This window comes from Odocoileus virginianus, chromosome 1 (genome assembly GCF_023699985.2).
Source record: "Odocoileus virginianus isolate 20LAN1187 ecotype Illinois chromosome 1, Ovbor_1.2, whole genome shotgun sequence".
Taxonomy (NCBI): domain Eukaryota; kingdom Metazoa; phylum Chordata; class Mammalia; order Artiodactyla; family Cervidae; genus Odocoileus; species Odocoileus virginianus.
The window spans coordinates 47,968,598-47,986,849 of NC_069674.1; the positions used below are offsets into that span (position 1 = coordinate 47,968,598).

General features: G+C 37.8%; 1 protein-coding gene across 2 annotated transcripts in view; it reads right to left on the reverse strand.

The window, feature by feature from the left end:
- HIBADH (3-hydroxyisobutyrate dehydrogenase) overlaps positions 1-18,252 on the reverse strand; it is a 111,061-nt gene that overhangs the window by 15,078 nt on the left and 77,731 nt on the right. For both annotated transcript variants that reach the window (XM_020869765.2, XM_070467812.1), the window contains exons 5-6: positions 3,341-3,474; positions 1,683-1,759 (exon numbers count right to left, since the gene is read on the reverse strand). In XM_020869765.2, coding sequence (XP_020725424.1) covers positions 1,683-1,759; positions 3,341-3,474 — 211 coding nt within the window. The remainder of the gene's footprint in view (positions 1-1,682; positions 1,760-3,340; positions 3,475-18,252) is intronic.

The window sequence follows — 18,252 nt, forward strand, 5'->3', positions numbered from 1 at the left end:
TTGGAGTAAGACGTCCATAAGCACTTACTGTACAAAAATTTCATTTTAGAACGATCACCTAATAAGAGTTTTGCTAGGAGAAACATTTGAGGAATGCTATAAGATGCCTAATGAACATTCTGATCCAGTGATGCTTAATGTAAGAGGCAGACTATAAAATAAGCTGGCAAAAATAGAAGGAAATTTTGGTATAGTGTAATCTAGGCTTTTACTTTTTTAATTATATACTCATTTATATCCAAAAAAAAGAAAATTCTAAAGCTGAAAATGCATACTAATACTCTAATCCTGTTGTCAACACCAATTAATTTTGTATGCAATTTGCTTCCAGAAATTTACATTTTCTTCCTCCATAAAATTAGTCTAAAGAATGGACATGAAAATAAGTTACTAGTAACTAGTTTTCCAATTATGATAAGTGACCCATAGCCTAAACTGGCTACATTACAGACACAACACTCTGAAAAGCTTCCTATATACTACCAGTTTTATTAAGACTTTGTACAGATATGCCTTACCATCTTACAGACATTCAATTTTAAAATGTAAATGGTACAGGATATTGATAAACCAATTAGCACTGATGCAAAGCAAATTCCTCTTTTATCTCAATTACAACATGACAACTTAATAGGTCAAGATAGTTTAACATCTGAGACAAGGGCAATTCAATAAAACAACAGCATCTTGATATGGTAATTAAGAGGAAATGTGAAACCATTACTGTGTTTTAAAAAATATCTCAAGTACTTTGGCTCTTTTAGTACTTTTATCAAAAGCTATGATATGAAACACTACTCTGATTTGTAATATATTTGGCAAGCAGTTCTGGGAAGTGTGAAGAAAACACCTGAATAAAAGCATCTTTCTCATTAAGCATTTTCTAAAATAAGAAATATATATTATATTCATGAAATACAAAACATCCAAAAAATTAATTAGGTGATTAATCATATTTAGAATTCCTAACCCAAAAGATAAAGACTAAAATTAAGGCATTAACCTTAAGCATTCTAAAGGATGATCCCCATCGTAGGAAAAACTGAATTCCTAAATCAATTTCAGCAAAGTATGAATGCCATTTTATTTCAATGAAAAGATATATTTTTAATGTAAAGTAAGGATAATGTAAAACCTTAATGTAAAACCCTAGGCAAGTTAAAATGAAGAGTTATGCTATGTAGTCTTATGAATGCCATCCAGTTTATCCTGAGAATAAATAACCAAGAGTCCTTTTAGTGTAGATACTGGGGACTATATTTTAAATAAATATATAAAACCAGTCACATGGTAGCCTAACACTTGAATTCACTATACATTAAAACTGTATTTTATACAAATTTGTCCTATACTGCCAAAGATTGTTTAAATTTTATAGTAAAAGTGTTTCTTGCATTGTGACATAATAGAAGAAATGGAGCTCCCAATGTAAAAAGGATAATGTAACTTCAAATAGACAGCACAATGCATTTTATGGCTTAGGGCAAAGAGTATTCATGCTCTCCAGGGTCCTATTGGTTGTCCAATAAGCAAAGTCTATTAAAGTTCAATAATGAAATAGTTTCAAAATGTTCCTGGATCAACTCATTTATCTCTCATGAACATTTGTTTTCAACATCAGAAAATCAAATCGGAAAGCTCGTAAAAATTGTTAGTATATGAAAATGTACTATTCAACAAACCTGATTCCCAGATTCATAGCTTCAGCAGTTCCAATCATACTAATAGCTAACAGCAAGTTGTTGCAGATCTTCGCAGCCTGAAAATAAATTGAGTGAATATTAAATATATTTATTTTCAAGCTATAACTCACAGGAAGATTTCTTCACCCAATTCTACATGTTTCTAAAAGTAAGAGCATTCAACTGTTGATTCTCTCAAACAGGAAAAGGCATTTGGTGCTGCAAACCTCCCTCCAAGCCTAACACAAGCTCCCAGAGCTGACAGGGGTAGGGGTGGGGGTGTCTCTTGCACCAGGGAAGAACTGTGAAGTGTAGGTGACTGAGTTATTCCCATGGGTGCAGGCACGACAGGGAATACTGACTGATGTGGCACAACTGTTCCTTCAGGAATGGGGCTGACATCCTAACCGGGGAACCAGTAGTAAGACAATGAATGAAAGGGCAGTGAACAAGCAAACACAACCAAGTGGGAAACTGCATGGCAGAAGCTGTAGACAGAGACAGGAGTTCAGAGACACCAGGTCACTGAGGGCAGGAGCAGAGAGGAAGTGAAACCTGAAACCATCTCTCAGAAGGTCAGGCAGGATTTAAACAGGTAAGAGAGGGAAAGGAGGAGACCAGGAGAAAAGTAAATACATAAGAGTATGAGATATTCTTGAGAACAGTAAGCAAACGGATTCCTGGGCAGTGGTTTTAAGGACTGGGAAGAAGTTTGACAGCTTAAGACTGGGTCAAGAGCTACAGAAGCTAGAATAGAGTGTCCTCGAGTTTGACATGGTAGGAAACAAGAGATCTACACAAAGTGTCAGAATTGGGAACTCTACAAGGACACAAGCATCTTGATTGGTTCTGGTGACAGTGTTGGCAGAGGGGTAAGCCCAGTGTCCAGAGATCCACTAGGCCCTGGGAGCAGTAAACAAGGCATGACACGACGAAAGACCAGACCAGGTAATGTGTGCAGTGAACTAGAGAGAGAACAGTGAGAGCCACTGAGGCCAGAATCAGAAACTGGAGACTGACTGGATAAGGGAATGGAGACAACAGATGTATCTAGGATCATAGTATAGTCCTGAATATGAATTAAAAAAAAAAAAAAAGGGGACTAGTGGCCAGGACAAATCATGAAGAGGAGTGAGAGTGTTGGGTGGGAGGGGGACAACCTGTTTGATTTCAAGATTCAATGTGATCATTCACCTCTGTCTGATTAGAAAAGTAACATAACACATTTCTTAATGAAAATTATGTGGTTTTTTTTTTAAGTTAAAGTGCATACATTACTTCTACCCAACAGTACTAAGAATAGAGCTGTGGCAAGCAATTACAAAGTTAGAGGGAGGATAACAGCAAATCAGACAACATGAGCACTTCATACAGAAGCCACTTTAAGGATAATTTCAGTGGTCGCTGGGGCAAACATGTCCAAGTCTGAAATGAAGGAACTTTTGACATCTTTTTAAATTAATTGGCTGATCTCTGCTTACTTCTAGTAGGAATGATGGAAAACTAATTTTTTCTAAATTAATTTAAGAAAATCTGAGCAAACAAAAAATCCACAGATTGAACAGAGTAAGGGAGAATCAGATTGTCGTCAGGAAAGAAAAATGAACATTAGCTGATTTTACATCATCAAATCAGTGTCAATGATGTGAAAACGTTACCTGCCCTGTCCCAACAGCGCCACAATACACCACATTGGAGCCCATGCACCCCAGCAACTCTTGGGCAGCAGCAAATTCTTCTTCGACTCCTCCTACCATAAATGTGAGGTTCCCCGACCGAGCGGCTCCCACACCTGAATGATTTGGGGGTAAAGGGATAAAAGCAGAGGGATACATTTCTTCAAGTGTTCAAGTAGATTATAAAATCAGAGAAAATTCCAAACCAAATCAAAACACCTTGCCTCCAAGTTATATTTGTGTCAGGCATAAATCTCTCCTGGAATATTTTAATTGTCAAGTATTAAGAAGGTTACTCATAAGCCAAAGGCAACACACAGATTCAGTCGAACTCAATTCACCTCAAGTTTTTTTTGCAGGATCATGGAGTACCATGGGAATTTGACATGTGAATTTTATTATTTCCATGCATCTCTTATTCTCCTGAAAAACCTATACCTGCTCCCTTACCAGTATCTGTGCCCTGGGAACAGCCATGGGCAGCTGCCCAGGTTTGGATTTGGGGTCTCTGGCTCACTCACTCCCTCTGCACACTACAGATAAGACTGACAAAGAGAGGGACTTGTCTTTTTCTCCCATAAACAAGCAGGCATTTCAGATGGAAAGATTCTTTTTTAAGGTAAACAATTGCTTAGTTAGACTGATTATTCTGATTATTCTTTCTAGCAAATTACTTGATTTTTCTTTTTCCTCCTGCTATATAAGCATGCATACCTTGAAGATTCTATGGGTTCAGTTCCAGGTCAGCCCCGTAATGTGAATATTGTAATCAGGTGAGAGTCACATGAATATTTAGATTTTCCAATGTATATAAAAGTTATATTTACACTATTCTGTACTCTACTACATGGGCAATAGCATTATGTCTATAAAAACAAAGCATACACAATTTAAAAATTCTTTATTGTTAAAAATGCTAAGTATCACCTGACACGTCAAGGTTACCACCATGTTGGTTCTTTCTGTTAAATAAATATTTAATTTATTATTGAAGTACAGTTGATTCACAATGTCTTGTTAATTTCTGCTGTAAAGTGACTCAGTCATACATACATATATTCTTTTTCTTTACAGCTTATCACAAGATACTGAATATAATTCCCTGTGCCAGACAGTGGGGCCTTGTTGTGTACCCATTCTGTGTATAATGGAAAAACCCAATATTTGTAAAGAGCAATATAACAAGGTAGGCCTGTACACCTTTTGGGCAGTTCATTCCTAGTGATATGACGGGAAAAAGAAATAAACTTTATCAATGGTTTGGCTACTCCTCAGCCTCTCAAAGGTCTGAAGTGTGTTCACTAATGGAAATGACTGGAGAAGCAACTTCTACTTCAGCACAGAAAATATGGCCTAGACTCTTGAGAGTCCCTTGGACTGCAAGGAGATCCAACCAGTCCATCCTAAAGGAGATCAGTCCTGGGTGTTCATTAGAAGGACTGACGCTGAAGCTGAAGTTCCACTACTTTGGCCACCTGATGCGAAGAGCTGACTCACTGGAGTCTCTTTCCTCTGATGCTGGGAAAGATTGAGGGCAAGAGGAGAAGGGGACGACAGAGGATGAGATGGTTGGATGGCATCACCGACTCAATGGACATGGGTTTGGGTGGACTCCAGGAGTTGGTGATGGGCAGGGAGGCCTGATGTGCTGTGATTCATGGGGTCACAAAGAGTCAGACACTACTGAGCGACTGAACTGAACTGAACTGAACTGAGACTTGTCTTAAAAAGGAAGTAGGGGGGAGCTTCACTCATCCATATTAACTATAAAATAAAACCAAGAGTATTATTTATCGCTTTTAGCATTAGAAGAATCTTAATTCATAATTTTCAGGTTAGGTTTTGCTGTTCAAAACCAGGGCAGTATGTGAAAGAACTATATTAGTACAATTTTTGTCTTTACAACTTATTTATAGTATAGCTAGGAATAAAGAAACTGTAACTATTTGTGCTATGTATCAAACCTGGCTATTAGAATAGACAGCTACAAGTAATGGCCTACTTTAAAATTTAATTTATTCAATGAAATACAGGTTTTATACATAAAAAGCCAAGTGAGGATCTTTATTTCATTCTAATTGTGAACATTTCATAAACTGATAGCCTTTCTATTTTACAGTTCATGCTATTTTTAACTAATTATTAAAAGGAAGAGAAGTCAGCATTATGTTAGCCAAACAATCTTGGAAGAGGAAGTGCCCACATGCTATGAAAGTCTGAGATGCTTACATATGGTTAAATTACATTATTTCACAATATTTTCAGACACACTATGGAACTGATTATGTACAAAAACCCAATTAGAACAAATGCTTTTAATTAGCTTATCTGTGTCATTTGAACATTCTGATAATGGTGAAGTTTAAGTGACTGTCATTTTGTTAGTTTCTAATTTACTTCACCAAGATGGTGGATCATTAATGTTTTACAATCATTTTGCTCAATTTCTATGGCTATTTTAATTCAAACCACATAACCACCCTTACTCCAAATCCTGTTGATCTGACCGGGAGAAATTAAGCAGACGATTTAAGTCAAAGCTTACAAACAAACCCAGCACTATCCATCATAGGTCAACAGCTTTGTATCTAGATTACAGTCTGCTAAATAGCTTCAGAGAGTCATTTATTAAAGGAAAATTAATGCTGACAATGGTTCTCAGCTGGTTAATCTTTTGACAGGTGTACTTTCTCACTTGTTCAAACACATATTTCAAAAAGAAGAAATAAGTTACTTAAGAGAATACCACTAAAGAAAGAATAATTAATCTTTTAATTCGTAAGTCTGTGGTATTTCCACTCTTTCCTTCTCTCATTATGTGATGTAATTATTTCCGACTTCATCATAGTCTATATTCCAATATAAGGGTCTGACTAAACTGGGTAATTCTAAAGTTTTGGCATTCCCTGGGACCACATTCTAACTTTCCATATGTATTCCTTTAACCATATGTTACTATCAAGCCTAGTCCTATTGCAATGACAAAATTAAGACCTGGTCCATCTAGTCAAAGTTATGGTTTTTCCAGTAGTCATGTATGGATGTGAGAGTTGGACTATAAAGAAAGCTAAGCACCGAAGAATTGATGCTTTTGAACTGTGATGTTGGAGAAGACTCTTGAGAGTCCCTTGGACTGAAAGGAGATCAAACCAGTCAATCCTAAAGGAAATCAGTCCTAAATATTCGTTGGGAAGACTGATGCTGAAGCTGAAACTCCAATACTTTGGTCACCTGACATGAAGAACCGACTCTCTGGAAAAGACGCTGATGCTGGGAAAGATTGAAAGCAGGAAGAGAAGGGGATGACAGAGGATGAGATGGTTGGATGGCATCACCAACTCAATGGACATGAGTTTGAACAAGCTCCAGGAGTTGGTGATGGACAGGGAAGCCTGGCGTGTTGCAGTCCATGAGGTCGCAAAGAGTCAGATATGGCTGAGCGACTGAACTGAAGTTATCCCAAAATAAATGCAACCATTTCGAGTTTTGAAATAACACAGAGACAGCTGGAACTCTAAAGCTGTATAAGACAATCTCATGGATTTCAGAAGACATTGTACATATTTTCATGTCTATGAATAATAAACAATAAATTAATTACTCTGCCATGCATTTTAAATCAGATCCACTCCCCAAAATAGGAAAATATGGAATATATATATATAACTAGGCAGCTGGTAGACTACTGGGAGTATTTATTTTACCTTGTATTTTAGTAATTGTATTATATATACAAAACTGAAATATGCCCTATGCTTAATTTTATTACAGCATTTATACACCTTATTAAAACCTTTGACTTTCTTACCTGATTCCTCCATGACAGCATAAACCACTTACAAGGGGCACATTTGGGTTATGCTTATGTCAGCACTCCATTATCTATCATGGTGCCTGATACATTCAACAGATAGTTGTTCAGTAAATTAATTTATGAGCATGATACAAACAGTAAAGGATCTGGAGATGAAATACCTGGTTTGGGGATGTGCTGGTTATGTTGTTATTATAAACAAATTACTTCTCTGAGGTTCTGTGTATAAAATAGGAAAACATTAATAGCTTTTTCATAGAGTGGTTTTATCTTTACCTATATAATATCTTGAATCCTTTCCTATTTGGTTATCTAAGCTGTCTGCTCTAGTATAATTTTAGCCTCTCTGGATAAAAAGTGGCTGGCTTGAGCCAATTCTATAAATAATGGAAGCAGGCTGGTTGAAGTTAAGAACTACTAAAGTAGTCCATAGCAAGTGACATTAAGATTACAGTGAAGACCTCTTGTAAAATCTTTCAAACGCAACACAATGTGGGAAAGTGACAAGAAAGCTGCATTTGTTTGGTCTTATTCATTTAACAAAATTAGCCTACTAAGAATCAAGCCCTGTACTAAGCCCTAGGGTGACAGATGAATAACATGTGTTCCCGATACCAAGAAGTTAAGTTATACACTTGTGAACCAGCCCCCTCTCTCCTTAGCCATCACTAAACCTGGGTTGAGTCATCACTATCTCTCACCTGAATTCCTGCGACAGCCAGGTCCTACCTGATTTCGCTTCAGCTCTTGTCTCTAAAGTCTATTCTCCATACAAGATTCAGAGGGATCCTTTTTAAAACATAGCTGACCCTTGAATAATACAGAGATGGGGAGCACTGACCCCCACCCCAATGCAGTTGAAAATCTGAGTCTAATTTATGGCCAGCCCTCTGCATCCAAAGAGTCAAACAATCATGGGTCGTATAGTACAGAAATACTTATTACTGAAAAAAATCTGCACGTAAGTAGAGCCCCTGTTGTTCAAGGGCCAACAGTATGAATCTAGTTCATGGTTCCTCCCTCCTCTCAAGTCTCCAAAGTGGCCCATCATTCTCAGTATAAAACCCAAAGTCCTAAAAAGCGGTACACGGTGTGGTCCCCGGCTACCTCCTTAGTTCATTTCATACCATTCTCTTCAGCACTCACTGCTTTCCAGGCACCTGGCCTCCCTGTTGCTCCTGAACCAGCTCAAGTGAGTTCCCTTCTCAAAGTCTTGCACTTGCTAGTCCTTCTTCCTGCAATGTTCTTTTCCTAGGTATTTAATACTTGTTTCCTTTATTTCATTCAGGTTTTTTCCTCAAAATTCACCTGAGAGGCCTTCCCTATCTCTGTAACATAATCATCTAAAATGGCACCCGGCCACTCTCTATCCCGTTTTCCAGATTTCATTTTATTCACAGCACTGATTACCATCTGTTTATGTTAACATCTCTATTTATTTGTCTCTGATCTGAATTCCTCATATTAAAATTAGCTCCAGGAGAGCAGCAACTCTAGCTTATTCGCCCTGTATACGCAGTGTCCAGTACATAAGAGATGCTTAGTAAATACATTATGTGTTCCAGAAAGAGAAAGGGGCAAAGGGAGAACCAGGAAATTAGTGACTACAGTACACGCAAGCGCTGTCCCCAGAAACACACAAAGCATTTGTCATTCTACAAGTTTTTTCACATTTAAAGTGAGATGATTAGACAAGATTATCACTGAGTTACTTTTAAGCTTTTGAAATTCTGTAATTTTCGATTCTCCAGTTCATACACATACACTTTCCCACATCCATCATACTAACACACAAAACTGAAGCAGGTTTCATTTTATGCATAATATATAAAAAGCTTCAGATTAGAGAAAAGAGTTAAAAACTGAATTTTTTCATGTAACTATAGTAATTATATCTGACAAGCCTAAAGACCTGTAGTTGCCTTTGATGGTTTATCTAACACTTTCCTGTGATGATGTCATCTGTGTTTCTCTCCGATGACCCTAGGATCAGAAAAACTGAATACACTGGTACAGACAAATGAAAAGGCAAATGCCCAAACCATTCAAAATGGGTGGCTGACTACTCTGCTTTTAAAGTGATAGATATCTATCACTTTTCTTGGTAGCAGTTTGATTTCAATCAACCTTACAGTGGAGAAGCACTTTAATCCAAGTCCCTAAATCACCCCTCCCCTTTAAAAAAAGGCATCACAGGGAGCCTCCGTTATCTAAACTACCTTCCCTCTTTCCTTCCTTCCACTCCTACTTATAGTTGACATAAAAAAATGTGACCATCTGAAATCCATTCCCAGTAGTTCTCAACCAAGAATGGCAAAGACACAGTCCTTGCATCCAAGGAGTTTGACAGCCAGTGTTTGTGGCAGTGTGGGGGTACATGTGGACGGAGACAGGAGAAGAGGTAAGACAAATGCAAATATAAATAATAAAAGACTGTTAGATGCAAGCTACAGGAGAGGTATACACACAAATGCAAGAAGTTCAAAGAAGAAAATATCAGCAGGACGTATCTATCAGTCCTTCTAACAGCTTGATAGATCTTGGTGTTAGGTACAAAGATTCAAGGAGTAAGCATATTTTCTAAATGAAAAATTGGGACCTCTTTTTGGTATCAGGAGAATATCTGAAACACAACTGTTTCAGAAAGTCCAAAATGTAAGGTCATGATAGGCATAAAACATAGTCTTTGCTCTCAAAAAGTCTAACAAATAATTAGGAAAAAGAGACACATACTCAGAAGTAAATGCCAAAAGGTAGCATCACATACCACGTGTCAGATGGATGAAGACAATCACCATCAAATAGCAATTCCCACTTTCCTTCTATTTTTTAACCTCCATCATCAGAAGAACACTGATTCTCAGAGAAAGAAAGAGTGAAAATCAAAATAAGAAGTTGATCTCAGAGAGTAATGGTCTTGCTGTCAACTGTGGGTAGGCTTATGAAAACTTTGATAAGAATACAAGTATTCTGAACCCATTTGTAAATTGTGTTCAGAGCAGTTTCAAGTAACTTGAGCATGTAATTTTGTTTGTTTTATATACAGACAGTGAGTTCTGCCTGTTATCTAAATGCACATAATACCCTACCTCTCTTCACAACAGATTTGAGCTTGCTTAGTAGAACGAAACAATCAGAAAACTGAAAATGAGAATTAAGAACACATACCAAAATGAAACTGTAAGATTTCACAATGAATTTCAAATACAGATATCAGGGTTGTTTTTTTTTTTTTTTCCTTTTTGGCAAATCCTATTTGGGAGAGGAATAAAGCAGTCTCAAGGAAAATATAACTTTTCCTTGAACTAAGTTACATGCTTAAAATATTATCATTTGGAACTTTATGCAGGAGACAGTAAATAAAGTAATGGAAAGTGTTCTTCATATTTTTACAAAATAGTAGTGATAATTTTTTCAAGGTAAACTGAGCTAAAATTCAGTTCCTTCTTTATATCCTTTACTGGCTAATCTTAGTGTTGTACCTGTAACATAAGTCAATATTAATAACTCATTCTAATATTTGTTTATTCTAATCTTTGGCATTTTTTTTTGACAGAAGAACCAAAACGGGCTTAAGTCTCAAGTCATGCATCAACATGAATATAACCAGCAGCTAGAGACATTAATAACTCTTCCTTACTATTTCTATATAGTGTCAATTTCTTTTTCCATTAAGGAAAAGCTATTTTTTCTGAAGTACTTAAATGTTTATGTTTCTGCAAAAAAGAGAACTTCATAATTCACTGTATCTTCCCCCTTTTCTTTAGTTACAGGAAGCAATAACTTTCTCTTTTCTCTTCTTTCTCCATAACTAGTTTCTGAATTTTTTTCTTTTTAATGAACTCTAACCACTTTTCTGGTTTCCTCACCTATCCCTGCAACAAGATGCACTACGCAATGCATACTGGAAACCCTTTCAGCAGCTGTCATGTACAATGGCTTTTCATGCATCCACGCCTCTCCTGGGCGTTCCTACTTAAGAAATTTCCTTCTCTTTCTTCTTTGTCTAACTCCTGCTTATCTTTCTAGACTCAGGGGACTTCTTTGATGGTTTGCTGGCGAAGACTCTGCACTCCCAATGCTGAGGGCCTGGGTTCGATCCCTTGTCAGGGAACACGTGCCGTAACTAAGATCCGGTGCAGCCAAATAAATAAATAATGAAATAAATATTGAAACAAAGATTCATCTCAGGTTAACTCTGAGAAGGAATGAATGACCATGACCCCTTTTTCTATTATTGTGACATTCCCAGTGATATCTCTGATAAAGCACTGATACTAATCAATGATTTTTCTGGGGTCTTGATAAGATTATTATGGGCATGAGCTGTTTGAATCTTAGCATCCAGCATGTGTCTGATAAATGATCCCTGGCTTTTTAGGAGGTAAGCAGAAAAAAAATCAATGATTAATAAAATGACCAAGAATACTAAGACAATGTTTTCTAACTTATTAAATAACACAATTTTTTCACTTTGGAATAGCATGATTCTCCACATGTGATAATGGCATTCTCACTTATTGCTGAATAAGTATGCATGCACATAAGTATACATGTATGGAGATACCATCATGAAGACTTGAAAAATGAACATGTGATCTGTGTTAAGTGACCTGGAGTGACAGTCACACCACTTGGACCACTTACAACACCTCTCAATCTTAGTTGCTCCATCCGAAAATGGTGATATAAAAACACTTGCCATACTTAAATTTGAAACTCAAATGAAAGAGTACACTGGAAAGATACTGAACACAGTTTCTACCCTGGTGCTACAAAAAATTCAAATATAACACAAAGTAAATCTACTCAATTTGAACATGTTAAAGTCTTTGGCCTACCAGCAGCAAAGAACTGAAATATGGAATTTAGCCTTAATGAAGCTGAACCAAGAGTTCAGCTCATAATAAAAAAACTATTATGCAAGCATAGACAACTTAGAATAACCATTTATAAGTCACAAATAAGAAGGTCATTTTCAATCCAATGGCTATTAGAAAGAAATCTTCAAAAACCAGAGAAGGGAGAGATGGCAATCTAAAGAGTACAGTCGAGTTAGGTTTGTCTTCAATACTGTAAAAATCCTGCCACCAAAGCATTCTCATTGATATATAGCAAAATGTAGTAAATCACTTAATTTACTCAAAAGAACTTAAATGTTTTAACCAGTCTGCCATCAGAAGAGATCAAGAAGAGGGCCAATGGGACTCGGGCTGCAATGTGAGCCGTCTTTAAAATGCAATTGTTCTAATCATTTTCTACAGATGCAGCCTCACAAGGGGCTGCTGTCACAGGGACCATTTACGACTTGTTATGGTGTCTCTATTGTTTACCAGCGACATTCGCTGAAAAAGGCGACAGCTGGGACAGAAAGCTGCTACTCAACGAACAATATAATCCCGTGAAAGTAATCAACAAATTTAAGGGTGTTAATTAACTTTACACTTTATCATGTTCAATTAGTTGTCCTTTCTAGAAAAGATTGCCGTGCACAATCAGTTTAGAGCGTGCCATGTTTGATTTGTAAGTGATCACTGTTTCTGTTTCAGAGCCCATGTCAGATGTCCTCTTGGGTTTTGGTGACACAGATGAATGGCTCTGCACATGTTAGGGGGTGATCTGGTTTAACATAAGCCAGCATAACATAACCCCTTGTTAACACTATTGCTGGCATTATCCAAGCTGGAAACAGAAAAGCAGAAACATTCACTGCACTATTCTGGAGTTGGATAAATGAAGTTTAGTTCTTCCTGTAATAAACACAGACACAAATACATAGAGAAATAAGCAATTTTTCATCATTATTTTTCAAAATAAGACTTGTCTTTCAGGGGCATGTTTGGGATCATTTCCTCCCAGCAAGATCTTGAAGCTCTGCTGCATTATGCACAAAGCACCAGTGTCTCCTCAGCCTTAACATAATGCAGACAGCCTTCTCCATGGCAGGTGAACAAATGCTAGGATGTGTTGTTAAGTACTAGCTGGTGTTAAATTCTAGACTGTGACTTTCAAATCCAGATGCCCTGTTTTATAAGTGCGGGAAATCTTCAAGGGAGTATATCAATCTATGAACGCAATGTGTTTCTCTCTTACCTTTAATGCACCTGTTCTGACGTGCTAATAGTACAAGGAAAAGTTCATGATACAGTGACAATATATTCAGTATCTCATTTTAATGTAAGTCACCGCAGTTCCTCTGAACTGATAAATGGAGCTCTGTATTAAAATATTTCATAAGTCACTGAATCAGTGAACAAAACCTGAAACAGGTTTGGCAGGAGGTGTCCATCTATAAGAAAACAAAAGCAAGGGACATGTTTCTCTTAAAAAACAAGTAAAAACCATTTACGTAGGATTTTGAAACATCTTCATAAAGCTGTACCTTGCTCTTTCAGACTCTTTCCTACATAATACAAATTAAACGCATACAAATAAACTACAGCTGGTTAGCTAGTTATAGCACACATAAGGACAAAGCTGAACTTCTTCAAAATAGAAAAGTTGTTAATTCTGAAAGCTAATAATGTCCTAAGTTAAATATTAAAGAAGGAAATTATAGGCTCTATCTGAAACAGCTGAAACCACAATATGCTGCAGCAGAAAACATTAGTTTTCTGCAGAAGATCTGCAGGGAGAAGGGAAGCGGTCGATAGATCCTTAAATTGGAAGCAATAGCCGTTCTTCTATCCCAAGTTGGCAGCTGCTACATTTGCAGACCTGGTTCATTATTTACCCATAATGACCATCAAGCTGCAGTCAAAGTCAGATCACAACAACTGTCAGCAGCTCTTTTAATTAGCCTTGTTTGAATTCAGATAAATATCACAATAGACCTGCTTATGCTGAAAGAGTAACAGAACGTCCCGCATGGAGCTGGGCTGGTCTCAGGACCAACCCAGTGCAGAAGCCGTCACACAGACTGGGGATTTTTATAGGGTGGGGGTAAATCAGAGAATGAAATGGTTTGCTTTTATTTTGAAAATCACTTTAAAAACCACTTCTCTGACAGTCACCCCAGATCAAGATGGTGCATAATGTTAGATTTGCTATGAAACTCTAGGCTCCTAAAAGCTACATGTCTGGAGCCCAAGGAGAGCCCAAGGAGAAAGTTAATGATGTCTTCAGAGATTGTGATTTTCAAAACTCCATCTTGCAGATAACGTGTCTTTCAGCTTAAAAAAAAAAAAAATCACTTTTAAAAGCCAAATAAGAAATCTTGTATTAAACAGCTTGCAGCCTTTGTCCTTCTGTTTTGCTTTCTTTAGAAGTAGCATAATTTGCAACAGTTTTCTGTGATAAGAGTCAGATTCTTCCCTATATATTTTCTACACATTTCTTGCATTCAGCATTAACAATCACGAAGTATAGCAAGGCTAACAAGCCAAATTCTGAGTAACCCAATCACTGCCGTATTTCACAAACCTCTGGTTCCCTTCTCTAGTTTGCTTGAGAAGTAACACAAGCATGTTCATCCACCTTCTGTTTTACAGACAACTGATCGTTCACCTGAGTTCTGTTTTAACTTTGGGGAAAGGTAAAAGAAGTGACGAGTGACAGAGAAAGGAGAGTAGAGAATAAGGAGGAAAAAGCTAAAGGCCAGGTAATAACCTGGAAGCAAATCAGAGCCAACTCAGGATAGAAACTAAAGATTAAGAGAAAGCCGTGCTAATAAGCTACCCTCAGCTAACTGGGAATTACAGTCTCCAGGACCCACTCAGGGTTTCTTGAGACTCTGGCCTTTGGAATTGGGGGGCAGACACAGTTGAAGAGGTGGCACTTCCAAGTGTACGCCGGTCTCAGTCCACTCTGCCATGCTTTCCAGCCCTTTGGTTTTTCAGCACCCTTTTGCCACCATCAATGTTGCATAGCACCATAGTAAGCAAGGGTAATTATTGTATCTGCATGATGATCAAGAACATACTGCTGTTTACACAGGGTTTAGATCCCATTTACTATTTCCTTATTGAGTAGAAAAACAATACTATAGGAAGTAATAAAAAATTATTATATTTGTGGTCAAGTACTAAAACCTGCAGAAAACTTTTATTGAATACTGTGAGACCAAATATGTGGTCAAGGCAACTAGTGAATGTTGACTATGTAAGTGGTATGAGAACTCTTCATCTGGTTTCATGAGAATGAAACATGGCAGGAAGGAATGCTTCTTGCCCTACCTCTTTTTTTTTTTCCTGAAAGTACAGAATAAGCCATATACATCATCCTATCACAGATGACAGCCTTCTCCCTCCTCCTCCCTTAATACAAACTACCTCCTGACGACACTCACAGCCAGCCACTTTATTTTGTTCAGGATGCTGAGTACGAAGTCAACTTGTCAGTCCCAGGTCTAGCTCAGTGTATGTGAATCAGAATTCATTCTGTAAGAATACCAAAGAAAACCTCACATCCATTTGGATGGCTACTCTAAGACAAAACAGAACTATAACAAGCAATGGTCAGAATGTGAGAAATTAGAACCCCTGAACACTGTTGGTGGGAATAAGAATCGGTACAGACATGCAATGGAGTATGGTTCAGGTTAAAAAAGGAAAGAAATTCTAACACATGCTACAACATGAATGGAAGTTGAGGTCACTGCACTAAGTGAAATAAGCCAGTCCCCAAAACACAAATGCTTTATGAGGTACCCAGAGCAGTCAAATTCACACTGACAGGAAGGAGATGGGCTTCCAAGGGGAACAGGGAAATAGGGAGTTGCTGTTTAATGGGTGTGGAACTTCAGTTTTGCAAGTTGAAAAGAGTTCTGGAGATCAGCAACCATGACGGTTGCAAATACTACTGAAATTTACACTTAAAACTTGGGTAAGATGGTAAATTTTATGTTATATGCGTTTACAACAATTAAAATTATACTAAATAAGTAAATAAAATAAAAAGCAAAGAAAAATAATTTTTAACTGGTGGTATTCTGATGCTCTTTTGTTGATTATGAGGGCTACTCCATTTCTTCTAAGGGATTCTTGCCCACAGTAGTAGATATAATGGTCATTTGAATTAAAATTTGCCCATTCCCATCCATTTTATTTCACTGATTCCTAAAATGTCAATGTTCACTCTTGCCATCTCCTGCTTGACCACGTCTAATTTACCTTGATTCATGGACCCAACCTTCCAGGTTCCTATACAATACTGTTCTTTACAGCACTGGACATTATTTTCACCACCAGTCACATTCACAACTGAACATCATTTCTGCTTTGGCCCAGCCTCTTCATTCTTTCTGGAGCTATTTCTCTGCTCTTCCTCAGTACCATATTGGACGTGACAAACCTAGACAGTGTACTAAAAAGCAGAGACATCACTTTGCTGACAAAGGTTCATATAGTCAAAGCTATGGTTTTGCCAGTAGTCATGTATGGCTGTGAGAGCTGGACCATTAAGAAGGTTGAGTGCCGAAGAACTGATGCTTTAAAATTATGGTGCTGGAGAAGTCTCTTTAGAGTCCCTTGGACTGCAAGGAGATCAGACCAGTCAATCCTAAAGGAAATCAACCCTGAATATTCATTGGAAGGACTGCTGCTGAAGATGAAGCTCCTGTACTTGGCCACCTGATGCGAAGAGCCGACTCACTGGAAAAGACCCTGATGCTGAGAAAGATTGAGGGCAAGAGATGCGGGTGGCAGAGGATGAGATGGTTAGATAACATCACTGACTCAATGGACATGAGTCTGAGCAGGCTCCAGAAGATAGTGAAGGACAGAGAAACCTGGAGTGTTACAGCCCACTGAGTCAGAGTCAGACATGACTTAGTGCCTGAACAACAACAATTCTGATATTCTCACGTCCTGCAAAAGAACAGAGCGTTTCAGTGATATGCTATTAACTGTGAGTTCTACAAATCATTAATGCAGTTATGTAGAGGGTTTTACAAATCATTACTGCAGTTATGCAGAGAAAACTAAGGAAAGTCATACTAGTCTTATAATGTCTATTTTAAAAACACATAACAGTTAACAGGAAATAAGTAAACGTACATAGTTGAGCCAAATGGGTAAAATTAGGATCCTCTAATTTGCAGTATTATGCTCATTTCACTAGGCCAAATTGCCTCCCCAAAGAAAAATGCACAAATTCTGATAAGAGGTCACCCAGGAGTTAAGGTGAAAAAGGAGACTAATCAAAGCACAAAAACTAGGATCAAGAACTGGTTAAACTAAAAACATAGGCTAAACTAAAGAAGCAAATAATTTTAAATACATGTGGACTGGTTTAAACTATAAACATGGGAGTAGGGGGGTGAAAAATCCAGTATGTTATACATGCCGAATATATACGTGCCATTGTACATAAAAATAGCACCTAGTGTCTTGACACGGTTGGGGTGAAGAGTAGGTACACGGAACAGGAGAGACAATAAAGCAAAGCGAAATGCCTTCAAGATTCAGGAGAAGGCAGTAATCTCAGGATACTACTACTCGGAAGCAGAGTGATGGTTATCTGGTTTGCCTAATTATGAAACCAGATCTGAGCCACAAGAAGAGGGTTTTAAATCTGCCTTTGTGTGAACTGTAAAAATGCTTCAGGGGAAAAGAGCCCAAAAAAGGGGCAGCCCCTTTGGGTGAGCAAATCAGAAAAAGGCTTTACCCCAACAGACCACCAAGTCTGGCATGTGGAGAATAAATGAATTTCAGCCCCAATTCAGGTCCCCTCAGCAGGGACAACCTGCAGAGGGGGACACAGCAGCCTTGGGAAGACACACCAGACCTGTGTTCAGGCTCCAGTTCTGACAGGACAGTGCTATTTTGGGCAAATCAACCACTTTGGACTTTAGCGCCCTCTTCTATAAAATGAATCTCATCTCCAACTTTACTAATCTGTGAAAATGACAAATTAATCACAGTTAATTCACATATCCACCCAGCATTATTGAACTCCTACTGCAATCCACAGCACTGGGCAAGACAACTTCAGGACAGGGTTACAGTCCTTGGGCCCCCAAATCATCCAGTCCAAAACACAACAACTGAAAAATGTCCAGTCTAATGAGCTCGGCTAAACCTAGAAGTGTATTAAAAAGCAGATACATTGCTTTGCCAACAAAGGTCTATATAGTCAAAGC